The 20,085-nt window shown below is 42.2% G+C and overlaps 1 protein-coding gene across 1 annotated transcript in view; it reads left to right on the top strand.

The window, feature by feature from the left end:
* The window catches only part of TRPM5 (transient receptor potential cation channel subfamily M member 5), a gene marked incomplete at its 5' end in the record, with an annotated part of 59,798 nt that overhangs the window by 11,930 nt on the left and 27,783 nt on the right, over nucleotides 1–20,085 (top strand). The window contains 10 exons of the mRNA XM_084632326.1: nucleotides 3,873–3,937; nucleotides 6,913–7,104; nucleotides 8,495–8,597; nucleotides 10,845–10,963; nucleotides 11,592–11,942; nucleotides 13,064–13,195; nucleotides 14,042–14,165; nucleotides 16,792–16,937; nucleotides 18,115–18,227; nucleotides 19,079–19,174. Coding sequence (XP_084488452.1) covers nucleotides 3,873–3,937; nucleotides 6,913–7,104; nucleotides 8,495–8,597; nucleotides 10,845–10,963; nucleotides 11,592–11,942; nucleotides 13,064–13,195; nucleotides 14,042–14,165; nucleotides 16,792–16,937; nucleotides 18,115–18,227; nucleotides 19,079–19,174 — 1,441 coding nt within the window. The remainder of the gene's footprint in view (nucleotides 1–3,872; nucleotides 3,938–6,912; nucleotides 7,105–8,494; nucleotides 8,598–10,844; nucleotides 10,964–11,591; nucleotides 11,943–13,063; nucleotides 13,196–14,041; nucleotides 14,166–16,791; nucleotides 16,938–18,114; nucleotides 18,228–19,078; nucleotides 19,175–20,085) is intronic.

Below are 20,085 nucleotides of genomic sequence, written 5' to 3'. Positions count from 1 at the left end.
ATCAAAATACATTCAATCTATGTCCTACTATAGGTATCTTCATGGAAACTGGTTTGGAATATAGTATCCAAAACAGAGATAAGATAAAAAAAGTACAGAACAAAAACAAGTTGAGCAACTGTTACAAACTAGTGGGTTGGATTTTAGTGACGTGCAAAGAATTTTGTAATTCTTAAAAACATATTATAGATACTAGCTGAAATGCATATCTTTGATGCACACCTTCTGTGTAAGTGACCATGCTGGGAGGTAAGGATTGGTTCTTGGAAGGAGGGTACTTATGTCTCCTTTTCATATTGTACTGCTTTGACTTTAGACAATACATCTGCTTAAGTTCGGTTATTTGGTCTCTTGAACTTTTTTAGGAACAAACCACAAGTGTAGTCAAACAACTGGCTACACCTTTTAGTCAATCAAGTTATCACAATATTCATACTCTAGTAACACCTAGAACCTCCAGCTGAAATCAGGGACCATTGTGCCAAGCACTATACATACATACATATAGTAAGAGACGGTAAACTCCTAGGGGCAGGGACTGTCTAAACAGACAAGACATAAAGGAAGTATTATTATCCACTTTTAATTGTTGGGAAATTGAGGTCAAAAAGGGATTAAGTGACTTACTCAAGGTGACACACAGAGCTGGGAACTGAACTCCCACATCCCAATCTAGCTCCTTAAGCACAAGGCTATCCTTCAATGCTCAAAGCTGACATGCAAGAAGCTTTAAAGAACTGAAAATAAATGTAGATTAAGTGCCCCCAAATAACAGCTATAAGAGAGGGGCATTCAGCATACTGTACTATCATTTTAGATCCCCCCAAATTCATGGATTGCTGGCTCTCACTCCAGGAGACATGACATCCATCATGGAACGAGGGGCTCGCTGAAATGCTCAGTCATGTCCATTTACTTGAGGGAGAAATTCAACCCTGTAAAGACAGTGCAAGGTCCATGCACCACTTAAAACTACTTAAGCCCTGTTTAAAATGGGACTTAAGTGTTACATAAGGCCCCATAACCAATCATCCGCACAGGGGGAATTCCATCCATAGTGGAAAGTGTTTTCACTTCTTCTTGCTTCTATATCTGCAGAGCTAACGTAGCTAGCAGAAAGTGAGCTAGATAATCTCTCTTCTCACTCATCAGAATTGTTAACTAAACTCCAAATTCTGCCCTCAATGCGGCTGCATTGACTAACAGAGAATAGGAGTACTTGTGGCACCTTAGAGACTAACAAATTTGTTTGAGCATAAGCTTAAGCTTAAGCTTAAGTTTATGCTCAAACAAATTTGTTAGTCTCTAAGGTGCCACAAGTACTCCCGTTCTTTTTGCGGATACAGACTAACACAGCTGCTACTCTGAAACCTAACAGGGAATGAGAATGAGCCTAAAGAATGTTTATTAAGGGTGATGATATTCATATAGGAAAGAACCCAGTTTGACTCAAATCTCAGGCTGAGTTTGCAGGGCTGGCATTTAGAAATAACCTCTTTTTACTTGTAAACTAAGCAAGAGTCACTTTGCAGACCAGAATTTTATTTTAAAGACAAATAGCAAAGACATGTCACACAGTACAAGACAAAGTCACAACTGACCCCACTATATGTCATCTTCATGCTCCAGCTGAGTTCTGGGTTAGTTCTGTCACCACCTGCACCGGTTATTCTGGGATATCTCATGGAGAGGGAATTGGTGATCTATACATTATTTCCGGCAACCTAATAATAAAAAAAGATAAATAAATAAAAGACGTTTAAAAATCACTTGATCCAAATACTCCTCTTCCCCTTGCTATTTATTGGTGCATTCATCACTTGACTCTACAGAGGGTTTTTTTGTTTTGTTTTGTTTTTTGGTGGGAGCCACTTTTTTTAGACATACTTGCAGGCCCATTTGAAATGCACTTGGTAGATTTTACAGTATGAACTGCAGTTGTGCTATCTCTAGAAATAAATGCAGCAGCTGGGGAACTGTGAAGGATGACTATTTCAGCTTCTTTGCATGCTGCTGTGAAAATGGTTAAAAATTCATGTCTGCAGACTTTTAAATGGTCAAAGTTATTGCATCATGTAAAGTTGCATCACACTGTAGGCTGATGTGAAGCAACCTAACAGAACATTAAGAAAGAAATGTATGGTTAATTCTGGCTCAGATCTGAGTCATAGAATCATAGAATCATAGAATATCAGGGTTGGAAGGGACCCCAGAAGGTCATCTAGTCCAACCCCCTGCTCGAAGCAGGACCAATTCCCAGTTAAATCATCCTAGCCAGGGCTTTGTCAAGCCTGACCTTAAAAACCTCTAAGGAAGGAGATTCTACCACCTCCCTAGGTAACGCATTCCAGTGTTTCACCACCCTCTTAGTGAAAAAGTTTTTCCTAATATCCAATCTAAACCTCCCCCACTGCAACTTGAGACCATTACTCCTCGTTCTGTCATCTGCTACCATTGAGAACAGTCTAGAGCCATCCTCTTTGGAACCCCCTTTCAGGTAGTTGAAAGCAGCTATCAAATCCCCCCTCATTCTTCTCTTCTGCAGGCTAAACAATCCCAGCTCCCTCAGCCTCTCCTCATAACTCATGTGTTCCAGACCCCTAATCATTTTTGTTGCTCTTCGCTGGACTCTCTCCAATTTATCCACATCCTTCTTGAAGTGTGGGGCCCAAAACTGGACACAGTACTCCAGATGAGGCCTCACCAATGTCGAATAGAGGGGAACGATCACGTCCCTCAATCTGCTCACTATGCCCCTACTTATACATCCCAAAATGCCATCTGTCCTTAACAGAATTACATAGTCCTCTCATTCATATCACTTTTCCATTTATTTTCCCTTTTCCTGCATTCTGTCTTCACATTTTTCTGCATAGTTTAGTCCCAGATCTGGCAAACATGTACTGACATGATTAACTTGATGCACATGACTTATCCCGTGTGATGGCTCCACATCAGGAGAGATGGTCAAAATTACAATTTTTCAATGAAAAAAAAACATTTTTCTCAAAAATTCAGCATTTTTTTAACAATACCACTCATCAAAACTTCCCACTATAAAAAGTTTTAGTTGAAAGTTTGAAGTACATTTTTTTAAAATTAAAACCAAAAAACAGCTTTATGCATCTATAATGGTAACCGTGTGCATAGATGCAGTGAGGAGTCTGGCTACAGAGAGCTCCCTTCAGGATTGGGGGCCCAACATCTGCTCAGAGGCTATGGATCAGAAAGTTAAACAGGATCACCCTAATTCCATATGAAGCATTCATGATCCTATTGGAAACAGAGGAACAGCCACCACCATCTTGTTTTTCTAGCATCTAGGACACTGACAGCTTTTTAAGTCAGGACAAGTGGACAATAGTTAGAATCCATTTGCTGTGTATGTTCTAATTGTATTCAACCTAGCATTCCAAATACTGGTTCTCCCAGGGCCTCGCCATCCATCCTAGGTACTTAGATGGCACTCATCACGGTAGTATGGGTGCCACCTCAGAGTCATTAACACCTCACAGTCATTAATGCATTTATCCTCACAACATGCCTGTGAGGTGGGCAGGGCTATTATTCCTGTTTTACAGGCAGGTGCACAAAGACACTAACTGATTGTCCAAGGTCACACAGGAAGTCTGTGGCACAGCAAGGAATTGAACCCTTGTCCCAAGCCCGTGGCTAACACGCTAACCACTGGAAAATAGTGCTTTTCACAGCCTTTGCTGTCAACCATCCTATTGCCTGTGTTCTCAGGGTCCATTGCTCTTGTTTCAGCCCATGGACAATATGATGGCACAATGCTTTCCAGAAGATGGCAGCAACACATCATCATCTTTATGAATGTTAGGAATGTAAATATTTTCTCATCTATTTCACAGGAACAGGTAGCATTGAAATCCCTGTGCTTTGTTTACTGGTAAATGGAGGACCAAAAACACTTGAGGTAAGAAGCTACTTGTGATATTTAAAAATTCATTCTAAAAAATACCCCAAGGAGGTAAACAAATCCATGTTTTGTAACTGTCAAATATTAAATAAAATACTTAGCAGAATGTTTTGCTGGGTGCCAACTACAAATCCAAGTAGTAAGATAATATACAATTTGTATAACAGTTAATTTTTTAGTACAAAAAAATTAAAAATTCAACTTATATTCATTAGCTTCACCAGTACATCCTTTGCTGCAAGAAATAGTGCAGTTTGAACAAATTCAACAGAAATATTGCTTAGTTTTAAAAGTATCCTCAGATCACTTAAGTTTCCTGTCTGACTACACATCTAGTTAACACCGTAGGAAGTGAGCAGTGGAAATCTGAAAAAAAATCGGGTGAATTAGCAATACTAGCCGTTACTTACAAAGCAAGTAAAAACAGATTATTCAGGCATAGGCGCTGGAACTAGAGGTGCTCCCACACCCGTGGGCTTGGAGTGGTTTCCATCATATACAGGGTCTACAGTTTGGTTCAATAGCTCTCAGCACCCCCACTGTACAAATTGTTCCAGCGCCCCTGTAGCCAGGCAGCTTTTCCTGGCAATGATCAGACATTGCATATTCAATGCTGCCTCTCAGAACTCAGGGAAACACAATGGCAGATTTGCAGTGCTATGAGACCAGTATGTGCTGGTCTCATAGCATCATATTTCCACCAGATCTTCTCTTTATGGAACAGTGGGCTCAGTGCGGTACACTGCCAACTCTGTCTTAGCAGCGTTTGTAAATTGACCCAAAGATTCAGCTTTGATCTTTTCCCCAACGGCTCCACACGTTATGTTTGGAAACAGACTTTCTAGCTGGGTGACATGGTTTTTCTTCAATTTCCATTTTATCTTCACTGACTTCCTGCATAACAGACCATAGAATTTCACCCAGTAATTCCTACGTTGAGCCCAACAGATTGTTTGAACTAGAGCATCTCACTTTAATAAGACAGCTAGCCTTGATTTAAAGATTCTAAGTGATGGAGGATCTACCAGATACTTTGTAAATCTGTTGCAGTGGTGAATGACCCTCACTTTTTTTTTTTTTTTAAAGCAAAAAGCCAGCCAGTTAGCTACAAAATCCCCGTTAGTAGTTGTTCTCTACTTGCTTAACCTGTAAAGCGTTAAAAAATCTCTCTGGATAGGTAAAAGGAAGGGAGTGGGCACCTAACCAAAAGGGACAATGGGAAGGCTAGAACCTTTTAAAATTGGGGGGGGGAAACTTCCCCTTTGTTTGTCTGTGTTGTTCTCCTGGAGGAGAGACAGGGCTGGAACTATGCTGTAAGAAGCTTTGGGCCAGGTATGAAAAATCATTAGATCATACCTAGGAACTTCTCATTTAAAACCCCAGAAATGTAAGTAGATCAGGAAATGTCTAGGAAGACGCGATTAGGTTTATTTCTTTATGACTTGTGGGATTCCTCTGTGGTAACCTCAGGTGCTTTTGTTTTGCTTGTAACCTTTAAGCTGGACCTCAAAAAAGCTATTCTTGATTCTTAATTTTTGTATTTGCTCTTTTTAAATCTAGCAATAGCCTGAGTTGTCAGATTTTTTTTCTTTTTTTTTTTAAATAAAAATTTACCTTTTTTAAGGACAGGATTGGAGTTCTGTGTCCTAAGAGGTTTGTGCACATGTTGTTTAATTAGCTGGTAGCAACAGCTGATTTCCTTTGTTTTTCTTTCTCAGCTCTTCCCAGTGGGTGGGGGAAGAAAGGGTTTGAGGGTACCCCATAGGAAGGAATTCTGAGGGGAACATTCCTGGGTCCTCAAAGGGGTTTTTGCACTTGGATGGGTAGATGCTGCCACCACCGAAGGTCAGAGAAAAGCTGTAAGCTTGGAAGTTTAATATAAGCCTGGAGTGGCCAGTATTAATTTTTAAAAATCCTTGTGAGACCCCAACTTCTGCACTCAAAGTGCCGAAGTGGGGAATCAGCCTTGGCAGTGTGTCTTTGCCTTGTTTCCTATTTGAACTCTTCTTGTTTCAATTTCCAGCCACAGGATTTTGTTAAGCCCTTATCTGCTATATTAAAGTACCCTCAAGTATCCAAGATCTTCACTCCATATACGCTGATCAAGTCAATTCTTAACCTTCTCTTTTATAAGCTTAATATGGCAGCAATTCCTGCATGGTTGCTGTTGCTGTTGCTGTTGAAAGCCTTGCAGTGCAAACCTATTGATCTTCTTTTGAAATCTTTAGAGAACAAGACTGAGAGACCAAGAAAAGACTGGATGGTGTTGCTCTGGGCTCACCTATGTGCTGGGAATGAATAGCCGATTGTTGTTTTTAACATCACTATCACTTGTAGACAATCATGTATGTCAGGGATTCTCATGTGTTTTTTTTTTTAAGTGCAGGAGGAGAGCTGGCACTGAGGTCTGAACATCTAATGAGGTTGTCACATACCCCACAATATAAAATGGCTGGTAATGAATTACCATTATTTCAGCTAGGATAATATGGTTATAAACCTCTAAAGGATACAACTTCCATGGCCTCCCCTGCACCTCATTGTGATTACATGGCTCTTCCCATCTACTGATATTGTGAAACTCAGCATAAAGGCCACTCTTGGTGGATGTTTTCAGCAGTCTTCTTAAAAACTTCCAGTTGCCAGGTTTCATAGCTGATGCTGAGTAGCCAGATGTAGTGTTCCCTCAAGAAATTTCTGCTTTACAGAACTTGCAGTCAACCTCAGCAGGATTACTGTGCCTCACTGAGGAGTTCCCATGGAATGCTTCTCTTTTTCTTGCGAATTCTGGCCCCAAGATTAAAAAATGGGGATTCTACATCAAGCTGCCAGAGAGTGAATGTTTTTAAACCTTGGTTACCCAAATCAGGATGCTTAGCTAGCTGGGAAGAGAATGGTGGAACAGGGTATAGTTAAGTGGCTATCTTTGTCTTTCCATAATTGCATTCTAAAATGTATTTTTAAAACCACAGAGAATTTGCAGGGGCTTGGAAAACTCTGCTCCCTGGCTTATCTTAGCAGGATCTGGGGGTACAGCTGACATCTTAGCTGCAGTAGTGAATGAGCCACAGCTTATTGTGCCACAAGTTGTTGAAAAGCAACTTAAAGAGAAATTCCCTACGGAAAACTTTTTATGGAAGGACATTCTCCAGTGGACAGCAACAGTAAGTGAACTGGTTTAATATATTAAATGTATCACACTCACAAACTCTGATATTTGTACTTCAGGTAGTTCATCTGGTACCCACTGCCCATATTCAGAATGGCTGGGAGGCTGCTCAGAAATATGCTAGAGAGATACAAATGCTCTGAGATTAATGGCACACAAAAAGGTATCTGAGATCAGAATCAGGCATTCAATTGAGAGCATACTTATTTTGGCTTAGTAATTCAGTTGAACACTTAGGCCTCTATCCTCCACTAAATAGTTTCTGCAAGTAACAGCCACTGCATGGGACCCCCACCGTCCTTCTGGAGGACGAGACACATGATTCAAGCTCTGCAGCTGCAGACGTTCTGCAGCTGTGGAAGACGAGACCCAATTCATGACCTGCAGCTGCCGAGTGGAAGCCTAGATTCTGGATGTGTGTGAATGGACCATTGCTTCTCACCACTCCTTTTTACTCCCACCATCCCCATTCTTTTCCAACAGCAACAATGACAGTTACTCTTAAAAATAAATTTTAAAAAAAAGACTAAAACCCACAAGGCATATAAATTCATAGATCAGAGGGACAATTTCACTGTTTTGCTTGCAGGGACAGTGAGCTTTACAATCAAGATGTGGGGGATAGTATGTACTTCAATGTTCTTTCCTAAATAAACTAGTAAGTGTATAATTCAGCTGAATCTGATCTTCAGATCACCTCCTCTACTGTAATCCACAGTTTTAAAGTTCTACATGTCTGTCCTGTCAGGCAGAAGCTTGCTAGGGCATCATCACCATAGGATGCATCAGTAGCATAATGTCTTCAAGTCTTGGTAGCAGCACTGTAGGAAACTCGAGAGGCAAAGAAGCTCAGGGGAGGAGGAAAAGAAAGCATTTTGTTGACCCGCTGACTGCATATCAACATGTGATAGCTTTTCCACAGAGCAATTTTAGAGATTGTGGCCTTAAAGAAAGGAAAGAGCTAATGGGAGGAAAGATGGCAAGTCATGGAATGGAAGGGTGGAATGGTTAAAACCCACTGCACTATATGTACGAGCTACAGAACTGCTGTCATCAGTCAAGAATGGGAGAGAAGAAGGGTCTTGTACTTACTGCACTGGGACTCAGAGTTGGGAACAGAACCAGCTTTCCTGTTCCAGACTTACTGTAGGACCTTTTCGGCAAGACACTTGTTCTCTCTGTGCCTCTGTTCCCCCATCTGTAAAACTGGGATAAAAATTTCTCCCTTCCTTCCACACAATCTGCCTTTTCTATTTAAGATGTGAGCTCTTTGGGGCAAAGAGTGTATGCATGTATGTATGTCAACTCAGCTGGGGCCTCTAGGCCTAACTGTAATAACAGTAATGATAGGATGAAGAATAAAACCATTTGTTTCAACCCCATAGATTCAGAACATTGTTTCCCAGCAGCATCTTTTAACAGTGCACAGTTTTGAGCAAGAAGGTTCAGATGAATTAGACACAGTCATTTTGAAAGCTTTGGTCAAAGGTAAGAATCTCTTTTGGCTGGTCTTTATAGTTACTAGATCTGTTAACTCTATATTTGAGATTTGCTCACATTTTGTTTTCTAACCTGAGATTATCTGCATGATAATTTTCAGTGTTCATCCCTGAGAGCTAATTGTGCCTGTGTTATTCCTCCACCAAGTGCACTTTGTATGTACTAAGAGGTCAGGAGACTACAATGTTAAGACTAGAGTGAGAGGAAGCATTTTTAGAATATATTTTAAATTTGAAATGACAAAATTTGGCCAGAAAGTGAATTATGAAAAAGTCAAGCTTCCAATGTGAAACAGTAAAATCCCTAAGTGTCTGATCCAAAACCCACTGAAATATATACAAAGGCTCTCATTTACTTCAGTAGGCTTTAGGTCAGACCTTCAATGCTAAATAATAGCATGATAAAGAAAGTCTCCCACTCAACAAAAAAAAATGATTAAAAAAACTTATATTTCAGTTTTTTCAAAATACTCTAATGGAAGAAATAGACAAGCCAATTCTCTCACTCATAAAACAATCTGTTCAGATGAGTTTGTTTCAGATGATGGGGGTTATTTTTGTAGCTACATATTTTAAATGGAAGGGTTTTTCATTTAAATTTAGATGGACAAGGAGTTACAGTTTCAGGGAGGTTAAATTGTATAAGAAGTTAAGGGAAAGATGGTGAAGTTACCACAAGCCTTAAATAAGGGGCAGTTCATAGTGGCACTGCTCCAGGAACAGGCCAGAGACCAACCTGTGCCTCAGGCTCACAACTGGGTCTCCAGTGGAAAAGTACAGTAGTCTGCACCCCTTTCCCCCTCCCCCATTTCCATGGCACAGTTTACCAGCTCCCCCTCCTTACCTGCTTAGAAACACTCACGGGCACATGACAGGCAATTGAGTCAAGGAGGCTCTACCCACTCTCAGCCTACCTGGAGGGGAAGGGACAGCTCAATGGAAGCTGCTTTCCCTCCCATGGGGCAAGCCATGATGTGGGTAGTCTAAGTCTACACAAGGGAGCAGGGCGTTTTACATACCCATGCCTCTTCGCATGAGTGCTTAAAAGCAAGCCAGAATCTCATTCTAAATTAACTATGCAGTTTAGTCTGAGCAAAATCTTCCTACAAACTCTGTGCAATCAGGATGCTCTGCACGATGGCTGAATGGCACGAACATCCAAAAAGCTGGGATGTGGTTTTTACACTGATGTTCAAATGGAGGAAAAAAACACAAACCAAAAATTCACTTATAAACAGCTATTGCCTCCATTCAGAGCCAAAAACACTCTTCCAATAAGGAAACAGTTACACAAAATTAATGTGATAATCCAGTGGCACAAATAGCAGCTTTCATCAAAGAAAAGCCTGATCAATTTTTACATGCAGGACTTGGGTTCCGTATTTACAAAAATCTCGTTTCCACTAACTCAGACCAATAGTAAAATGGCAACAATGGCCAGAAATAGAGAACTAATATCAAGTGTATCTTATTCTTGAAGACAGGAGCAAGCAAAGTGGTCAGCTTGATCAGTGTTCCTGTTTGATGTACAGTCTTCAGCTTGCTTGTAGATGATGCAACAGGGACAATTGGGTATAGGTTTTATCAGATCACACTAGATGTGGTGGAATTTTTTTATGTAATGCTCGCTATCATATTGTGTAGTATATTAACTGATCCATGGTTGCTGTTCACGCCTCTTAGAAATAATAGGCTACGGAGGAACTGAAATGTGTTGGCGATTGTATATTCTGATTAAAGACATTTTAAGAAGCCACACATCAAACTCAGCTTCCATAGTGAAGCTTCCAGTTTTACGACAAGAAGTCTGCACTCTCTATTCTGAAAGAGTTCTATAGCAGCATTGCCATCCATTGCAGTTTGTGTTGGATCATCCCAGATTCAACATGGGGAGGGAGGGGTTCCATATCCTGTGAGTTAATATATTAAAAAATTCCCCAACATACCCTCTTCTGAAGAACATGATTCAGTTTAAAGGCCCAAGAACATGTGTGAGAGAGATTTTTGGCTAGAAAACAACATTCAGAATGTGAGGTGGATGTAAACTTTCAGACCACTGTCTGTCCGGTAAGGGGGGGAAATAAAAGTGTGAGGGATTTCCATGTAGGTAACCCGCAAATCTGTTATAACTGAACAAGAGGTCTCATTATAGTCACACTTTGATTAAACTTTATGTAACGTCCAATTTAACGTAGAGTCAACTGCTGAATGTATGTGTGTTTCCTGTTGTTGGCAGCCTGTAAAAGTCACAGTCAGGAAGCTCAGGAATACCTGGATGAACTGAAGCTGGCAGTGGCCTGGAATAGAGTGGACATAGCTAAAAGTGAAATATTCAATGGAGACGTGGAATGGAAGGTACCAGACTCTACTTGCTCAGATTGTAGTTGCATAAATCCTATCGTGGACAGACAAGATTTTCATGTAGCTTGTGAAACATATCCGATCAGTAGTACTAGAAACTAAATCCCTCTCTTATTCCCCATGTAAGCACAGGAAGTGGCAGTGCGCCTTGTCCTCACACTGCCTCTGTCTTTCTTGACCACAGAGGATTATATCTAAAGAGCCAAGGAAAATTCAGCTGCCGTACCCCTTCTGTCTTTGGCTACTGCACCAAAACTGCCAACAGCCCTTCGGGCATCCTTTTGTTTTGTATTTGTCTAGCAACTAGCAGAATGGGGTCCTGGTCCATGACGGGCTCTTACACACTGCCGCATTACAAATATACGTACAATAGTAACAGGGTGCCCATAAATACTAATTGTGATGGAGTTTTTCCATTATGCACACACTTCTGCTCAAAGACCTGATATGAGGCCGTTCTTTCATTTCACATCAGTCTGGTGGTAGCAAATTTCAACGAGTGCTGATCTGGTCTGGATTTAAACAGTGGGTGAAAGTCTAATTTCCCAACCCTAATCCCCCATGGCTTTCAGCAGTACTCGTAAAATAGAAATATTCCCTTTTGTGTTTCATGGAAATCTAGTCCTGCGACCTAGAGGAAGTGATGATGCATGCTCTGGTGAATGATAAGCCAGAATTCGTAAAGTTATTTATCGACAATGGGGCCAACGTGTACGACTTCCTGACGTACAGCCGGCTTCAGAGGCTCTACTGCTCTATCTCTCGGAAATGCCTCCTCTATGCACTCCTGCTGAAGAAACACGAGGAAAGCAGGCTGACACTAGCAGGGATCACGGGTCAACAACAGAAGGAAATGATGGACGTCTGCCCGCTCTTTAGCCTCCATGAAGTTTCTAGAGTTCTCAAGGATTTTCTTCATGATGCATGTAAAGGTTTCTATCAAGAGGTCAAGCCAGGAAGCAAGAAGAAAGCTGTGAGTTACAGTCAAGATTCACATATTAAACCGCTGTTCTCTCTGTTTTCTGATTTTATGTACAGCTGTCCAGCATTTTGAAAATGAGGGCAGGGCAGAGAATTGGAGAAACTAGACAGTTTTCTCTTTTCTTCAACCAGCTATAAAATTTGTTAAAATGTTTTGAATCTTCCAATTTTTAATTTTTGACTAAAAAAAGGGAGGGATTTTTTGCAAAACATTTTGTGATTCCTCTTTATGCCCCCATCCCTCCCTCCCACCCGCTACAAGGTATTGTATCTTGAATTAAGTTCAAAGTGTAGGGGTGGATTCATAGAAGGGAATGCAGGGATTCAAAAAATATGATCAGTGATTCAGGTTTATCAGTAATTCTGTAGGTCTCAGATCGCTAAACTACAAATTCTAGCAGAATTTCAAGTAGATATGCCAACAACTTCCCAGTTCTTTTATGGATGGAGGAACAAAAATAGCTAACAGACCTTGTCCACCCCAATTTCAGCATGATTATTTATATAGACTAAATCCTCAAAATATTTGAAGAATAAACTGCATTTTATTTTAAGCTATTCTTCATGTGAGGTAAGAAGCAGTGAGGCTGAGCAGCTGGTGCTTGGACTAAAAAAAGAAGGAGCACTCCAGCGCTCATGGACAGGGCCATGTTGAGAGTGGTTTTATGTTTAAATAAAAATACCTTTTGTTGGTTTACCCTGAAACTGAGTTCTTTGCCCCAGTTATGCAGATCCTGGTATAATTCAAATCCAGTTTAGATGAGCTAATCACAGGGGGTTTTTTTGGATGATATTACACACAGAGGGTGAAATCCTTGCTCCAGTGAAATCAGTGGGAATTTTTGCCATAGACTTCAGTGTGGCCAGGATTTCACCCCAAATGTTCTCACACATATTAGGTTGTATCCTGGATACAAGGCCTCTTTTATTCAGTATACAGAATGAATTAATTACTTCTTGATCCTAAGGAAAATCAAAAGGATTTGAAAGTGCTCACACTGCTGATTTGCTGCTTGGATCATGTAGTTGGCACAGACATATCTGACAATATATTAAAAATATAAAATGAAATTATAAAATCAGATTTTAAGTTTTTCTAAAAATGTATTTTAGGATAAAACAAATGCAAAACGATTACCTGGGCTCCTGGATATGAACCAGAAGAGTGAGAATCCCTGGAGGGATTTATTTTTATGGGCAGTACTTCAAAACCGGCACAAGATGGCAAACTATTTCTGGGCTATGGTAAGCTTCAAAATATAACTACTTTAGGCCACTTATTAGCCATTTGTTTTAGATCTGAAATATTAGTATATTCAGTCTTGCAGTTATGAAGTGAAGATATATATGTTTGTCCTTCAAGACATGAGATATGGCTTTTATGGAGTCTTTCACCTCTGAATTGCTTTAGTGTGAATGTAGCTCAGGCTGGTAGTGGCCAGAAGTTACATAAATAATGGTGGGAGCCACAGCTGGTATAAATCAATGCAGCTTCATTGGCTTCCATTAAGCTCTGCTGATTAACACAATATGAGCATCTGGCCCTTGATTTTAATCACTGTCTTCTGGGTAGTCAGTGACCCTTTGCCTCTGACCTCACATTTTGTTCCTTTTCCAGTGGGTTAATTGTGTGTTTGGTTTTCGCACCATGGGGAAGGTAGAGGCACAACAGCACACCCATTACTCATGCTCTGCATCTGTGAGGAAATGTGTTTCTCTGTTTCCACCAGTCACTCTTCTCCTCTTGGCCCTTCCCTGCTGTCTGAAAGTTAGAGCCCTTTAAAGGGTCTCCAGCTGGGTTCCCAACCATGGAGATGACCCCAAAAATCACTAGTCTGAAAGAGGTACTAGAACTACAACTCCCATGAGGCACTGCAACAGCATTTCCAAATCAAGTAATTCAGCCCAAGTTTTCTGTTGCTTGTATTTCTGCCGCCTACCCAAACAAACCAAAACAAACAAACAAACAAACTTAAAGTTTTCCACAGAATCCCCTCCCCATTTTTCAACCAGCTCTAACGGTGACATTCCCATCATTCAGAATCATTAATATTTATCGTAGGCTGCCCCCATCCCCTTTCCATTTTCTAGGGACAAGAAGGTGTAGCTGCAGCTTTGGCAGCTTGTAAGATTCTCAAGGACATGTCCCGACTGGAGACAGAGGCTGAAGTAGCCCGTAGGATGAAAGAAGCCAAGTATGATCAGCTCGCTCTGGGTAAGCAACTGCAGTCTTTAAGATCATTATCAAATATTTAAGATGTGAATGGCACTGGAAGACCAGCTAGCAAAAAACATCTTAAAGTAATAACAGGCATGCTCCTAGGAGTACCCCAACCCTTTTGAAGCTTTGCCAATCCCAAGCATTCAGATATCACAAGTCAGAACCACCTCCCTCCCCACCAAAGTCACAAGAGTAACGTATAAATTATAAGATTTTAAACCATTATTTTTGCTCTACCCTGTGATTTTTAAGGCTTTAGAGGAAACTGGCCAGCCCCAATTTAAGTGGGACCATTTCAGGTTCAAAGTACTCTCTGAAATACACACACAAAAATGCAGGACCCCTGCTGGGCACTTGAAGTGGGTACACCCACTAGCCCTTCCTAATCTCCAGGGTGGGGAAGCTGCCTCTCCCTTCTAACCCTGGCTTTATCATTGTGTCTCTGTCTCTCTAAATCATGCTCCCAAGGCCCTCACAAAATTAGACTCTCAAGATTTCCAGTGCTTGCTGGTATTGCCCAAGCTGAAATTACCATAAGAACATCCTCTCTCACTGCATTTTGATAACTTAAAGCTCCTGATCCTAGACGAAAGCAGGAAGTACAGAGGTGTGTGGAAGTGGCAGATGAAATAAAGAGGTAGCTGAAACACTTTCCAACCTCAAAAAAGCTTTAAGTATGGATTTGGAAGTCTATTCGATAGCTTGGGTCAGTTCATTATTCAAACCAGTTCAAGTGCCCTGTAGATTTACTCCCCAGCCTTGTGGCAGCTGCATAGATGCCAAGGCAAAGATTTTGAACACGTGAAACCAACCAGCTTGCTAGATTTTAATTTAACGTTCCAAATGGCAGCCAGAATTAAAATAATCACCATCAAGGATACACGACAGATCCCAGCAAAAGCCAGGACCGGATTAAGCAATCCAGGGCCCCAGGCACACCCTGGCACACAATGTTGCCCATGGCTTTGACCTTCTAGTTGCAGCCTTGATGGCAGGAGTGCCATAGGGAGACGTCCCCCTTCCTTCAGCAGCATCTGTGGTGGCAGCAGGGGAAAGATGAGGGTGGCATCACATGGGTCCCCTGGAACTTCCACCAGCAGCTGGGTTTGTCTGACGGGGGGTGAGCCAGGTCTGCTGCACTCTTCTCCTCCACGGAGTTCTCTGTTAGGTGGTGTTGGCAGGGCCCTAGAGCAACAAGGCTTTGGCTGCATCTGCACTTGGATCTGCGGGTGGGATTTGCGGGTTGCGTAGATGTACTGACACTAGTTCTGCCTGAGCCAGCGCAACAAAAATAGCCCCATAACCCCAGTAGCCTGGGCAGTGGTGGTGGCCTGGGCTAGCCGTGCCAAGTGAAAACCTGCCCAGACCCCTTTGGTACGTACTGCGGGCAGCTAGTCTGGGAGGCCATTGCCTGTGCTATCATAGTTACACTGCTGTTTTTAGTGTGTTCAGCTGGGTGCGAGCATGAGCATAGTCTGGCAAACATCACTGAATCCATTTACACAAGGGTCACATTTTCCAGGTTGCCTTTGCAATCATGAGGGCTAGACATTTTTTGTTTCTAAAATCAGAACAGAGACTCTGGGGCAATCACATGAATGCTGGAGTCCTAGACAAAGGACTGTAGGGCCACTGAAATCAATGAAAGTCTTTCGATTAACTTCATTGGCCTGGGATCAGACCAACAGTGCCTAGAAGTCTTAATCTGGTCCTGACAACGATATGTACTTCAGTGAGCATATTCAAGGGATGCTGCAAAATAAACTCATATCAAACTATAGAAAGGCAACTTCAAAAAACAGTGACATTGTGAAGCCAAAGTGATTGAGATGATGAAGGCTGGGATAGGAAATGCTCTAGAGTGGTGGTGGGGGGGGGAAGGGATGAGAGATCAGTAGAATGACAGACACAGTAACCAACCCAGACACAATGAGCACACTGTGACTTACTTCTGCTGGTGTGCTCATTGCCATAGCAACCAAGCACTAAGACCAAAGGCCAGCTCCTGTTAAAGAATTTTGCCCTAAAAGGGCCAATGTTGGTGTGCAACATGTCTGTGGCTTGAAACCATGGTTAGTTGGGTAAGGCCTGATATTGAGCACCCTCATTTCCCTTGGATCACCCATGGGAGTGGAGGGTGCTTGGCACCTTAAAGAATCAGGTTCTTCAGTGTGTAAGAAAACCTACCAGAGTTTGGTTTGTGCTGGATACTGCATTAAATTCTGCATATGAAGTGGCTTCACAGTTGGGCCTTTAATGTGTATTTGTGTGCTTGTAAAAGGGGCTTTTATGTCATCTGTGGAAGAACTGAGGGACAATATATCAATAAAAAGTCAAGTAGGTGTGAAAAAAATTAAACAGACTAAAGGCTGAGAAGAAATCATGTAGTCAAGAAAGGGGCAATGAATGGGCACCTAAGGGGGATGAACGATTTCTGCAATAGCTTTTTGTAAACACTTACATTTAAGGAGACATTTTCAAAAGCATTTTTACCACAATTCCCTGAATATTGACTCTTTTCCCAAGAGAAATATACAAGTTCTCTCTCCTGCCCCAGTGTGTATGCACAGATGTATTTTCCATGACAGATCCACAGCTCTACATTTCCTTCGCTTGGCAGAGCTATTCAGTGAATGCTATCACAACAGTGAGGAACGAGCTTTTGCTTTACTGGTGAGGAAAAACCAATACTGGAGCAAAACCACCTGTCTCCACTTGGCTACAGAAGCAGACGCTAAGTCTTTCTTTGCACATGATGGTGTCCAGGTGAGCAAAATGCAAGGAGATTCCCTTGTGACTTTCTAGGGGCAGGATTGTACTTTTAGGCACAGCCGTGAACAAAAGAGGAGTTCATGTATAAACTGCAACCCCCCAAGAAACATCTCGCTGAGGCACAATTCCTCCAGTGCTCCCCTGAAGCAACAAGAGATGGGAGTATTCTACTGCAGTGCATTACTCACCTCCTTGTGTCCAGTCAGGCCATCAGTGGAGAAGAGGTCAAAGCTCTGGCTCCACCCACTCCCTGCTTTCTCCCACCCAGTTGCTCACAGAAGAGCACTGGGAATGCATCTGCTATTCTCCATTTCACAACTGAAGCCAGGATCTGAAAGGATTGAATGAAGCTGTACAGAGGTGTGGGGTGACTCCATCACATGGCTGAGTTAGGCCAAACAAAGTTTCTTCATGACAAAGTTAACTCAAATTATAACTCGGGGTGCCTATTTTGGTTGGACATATTCCTGGAGGTTTCATCACATGACACAATCTTTAATGAAAGATTATTTTTTAATTCCTGGAGACTCCAGGGCAATCCTAGAGTGCTGATAACCCTAATTATAACTTAAGCGTTACCCTTAACTTGAGGTCCTGTCCACCCACAAAACCAATAAGTGAAGTGTGGTGATGCTTTTATCTCAAGTTTGCTGCCCATCAGGGTGTGTTGGCTACAACTCATCAGCCCAACTCATCAGCGACTGTCACAGTCACTCTGTAGCATGGACACAGGCTAGCTCCGCTCCAGTGCCGCTAAGTCCTCCAATGTCTTCCTACAATCCCCCATCCTGTCCCTTCCCCACATGTGCCCAGAAAGGAGATACATTCTCCTGCAATTTGCCGTGAAAGAATTCATAGATCAGATCAGCTTACTGCCGCGCAAAGAACCATGGGATATGTCCCCCGAAGTCTTAGTGCCATACATGAACAAGAGCCGTGCCAGCCTGGACATGGCTGCTTTCCCTTGAGCTAGGTTATCTTGAGAGGAGTAAGAGAGTGTCGACAACTGGAGTTAACTCTGCAGCGAAGACATGCCCACAATCTAGTTTTAGATAGTGTTTCCTGTCCCACCCTTCAAGATTCCATAGAAGAAAAACGTGATTTAGCTGCACGTTCACTTGCTTTGTGTCAAAGCCAGGCTTACTTTCTGTTCTTTTTCTTTGACTTTCAGGCCTTCTTGACAAAAATCTGGTGGGGAGACATGTCAACAAGCACGCCAATCCTGAAATTAATCTGCGGGTTCTGGTGTCCTCTTCTAATCTACACTAATCTAATAGCATTCAGGTATAAACAAAACGTGTGTGTGTGTAAAAGCTGTCCCGGAGGGTGGGAAAAGAATCAGTAAGAGACAAATGAAAAATATATTGCACACACAGAAATAATCACAGAAAGAAATGAGGGTGAAGTTCCCTCTGGGCAGAGGAGCCAGCCATTAAGCCCTAGGGGTACGTCTTCACTGCTGCTGTGAGATGTCATTCCCAGCGTGGGTAAAGAGACTCATGCTAGTTCTGCTCGTGCTAGTGTGCTAAAAGTAGCGTAGATGTCGCAGGACAGGCAGGAGCTCAGCACAGGGCGGGCAGGCAGACTTGAACTCAGGCAACTAGCTCAAGCCACCACCTGTGCTGCAATCTCCAGCGAAGCTAGTGTGAGTCTGGGAATCACACCTCCCAGCTGCAGTGTCGACATAACCTAAGAAGCCTTAAGTGATATTTAATGGTTGCACGGGCCTCGTGCAGCCCCTTACTATGCTTAAAACGTGAATGTATTCTCCACTTGTAAGGTAACTCCCTTTTCTTCATGTATAATAATGCCTGCATCTGTAATTTTCACTCCATGCATCTGAAGAAGTGGGGTTTTTTTACTCACAAAAGCTTATGCCCAAATAAATCTGTTAGTCTTTAAGGTGCCACCGGACTCCTCACTGTTTCTGTGGGTTCCCTTCTGTGCTGGATCTTCAGCTTGCCCCCTACAGGGTGTGAAATACATAGCCTGGCAAGTTCTCTCTAGCCACATAAGAGCCTCTTACTGGGGAGAGATCCCAGGCCAGGCTGCTGTAATATAGCTGCATAGCCCTCAGTTCAGCAGTGAAGAGCTGCCTTCCATCATCTTTCAATAATAATTATATTTTCTTACAGTGAGCAAGTACAATCAAAGAATGAGCCAGAGACATTCAGAGAGCTAGACAGCCTAGACACAGAAAGGACTTTGCTTTTTTCCAAGGAGGGGGATAGGTAAGTCTGAGTCAATCCGTTAATATCGTTTGGAAGTTGAATTAAGACAACAACAGTCAAAGCACAGGACATTTCTCAGGGATTAATGACTAGCTGATAACCCAAAGGGCAGCTGAGGTGCCCTTGTCAGTCAATCCTCAGGAAATGCCCTGCCAAGGTTGTTATAATTATTACTGCATAAAGGGAAATGGGGAGATAAATAGGAGCATGGAGTTATTTTTAAATGAACAAAGCAACTTCAGTCAGTCTATACAGCTCATACCCACAGAGCTGATGGCTGGCGTATTAGCCAGATTCTCTCAAGTCTCCTCTTAGCATTTCATTCAGAGAATTACAGCTGCTGTGTATTGGATTTAAGGCCTAAAACTGCACAGGCCTGAGTAGCGAGCTGCTGAAAGACATGCAGAAAGCAGACTCTGAACTCATTCAACTTTGGGATCTGAACTTTCTGATACTTTATCCCTCTGTACCCAGGTCTTCACAGCCAAATCCACAATAATTATGTTTAGTATAGTAGCACCTAGCATTTCTATCCCAATCAGAATCCTCTCAGGCTAGGTGATAGACATACATATCATCAGAGACAGGCCTTGCTCTGAGATGCTGAGGGTATAGCTACGCTGCAAGGGAAGGCTGTGATTGATTGTTAGCCCATGCTGAACTCATGCCACCATCTCTACCCTGCTGTTGTTGCCCATGCTAGCTAGATTAAACCTAGGACAAGTATGTCTACCTGTGCTACAGTCACACCTGCCCTTATAGCATAGGCATATCCTTTATTTATAAAGAGACAAGATGGAGGACTGGAGAAAGCAAGTATGATCATCCCCATTCTGCAAATGGGATCCAGGCAGAGGGAGATGATTTAACTTGGCCACAGACACACATCAATTCCACAGCACAGCCAGGTT

This window comes from Lepidochelys olivacea (genome assembly GCF_965140295.1).
Source record: "Lepidochelys olivacea isolate rLepOli2 genome assembly, chromosome: 6".
In the NCBI taxonomy this organism is placed as follows: domain Eukaryota; kingdom Metazoa; phylum Chordata; order Testudines; family Cheloniidae; genus Lepidochelys; species Lepidochelys olivacea.
The sequence above is the reverse complement of the archived record's forward strand: the minus strand, read 5'-3'. Positions and strand labels throughout refer to the sequence as shown.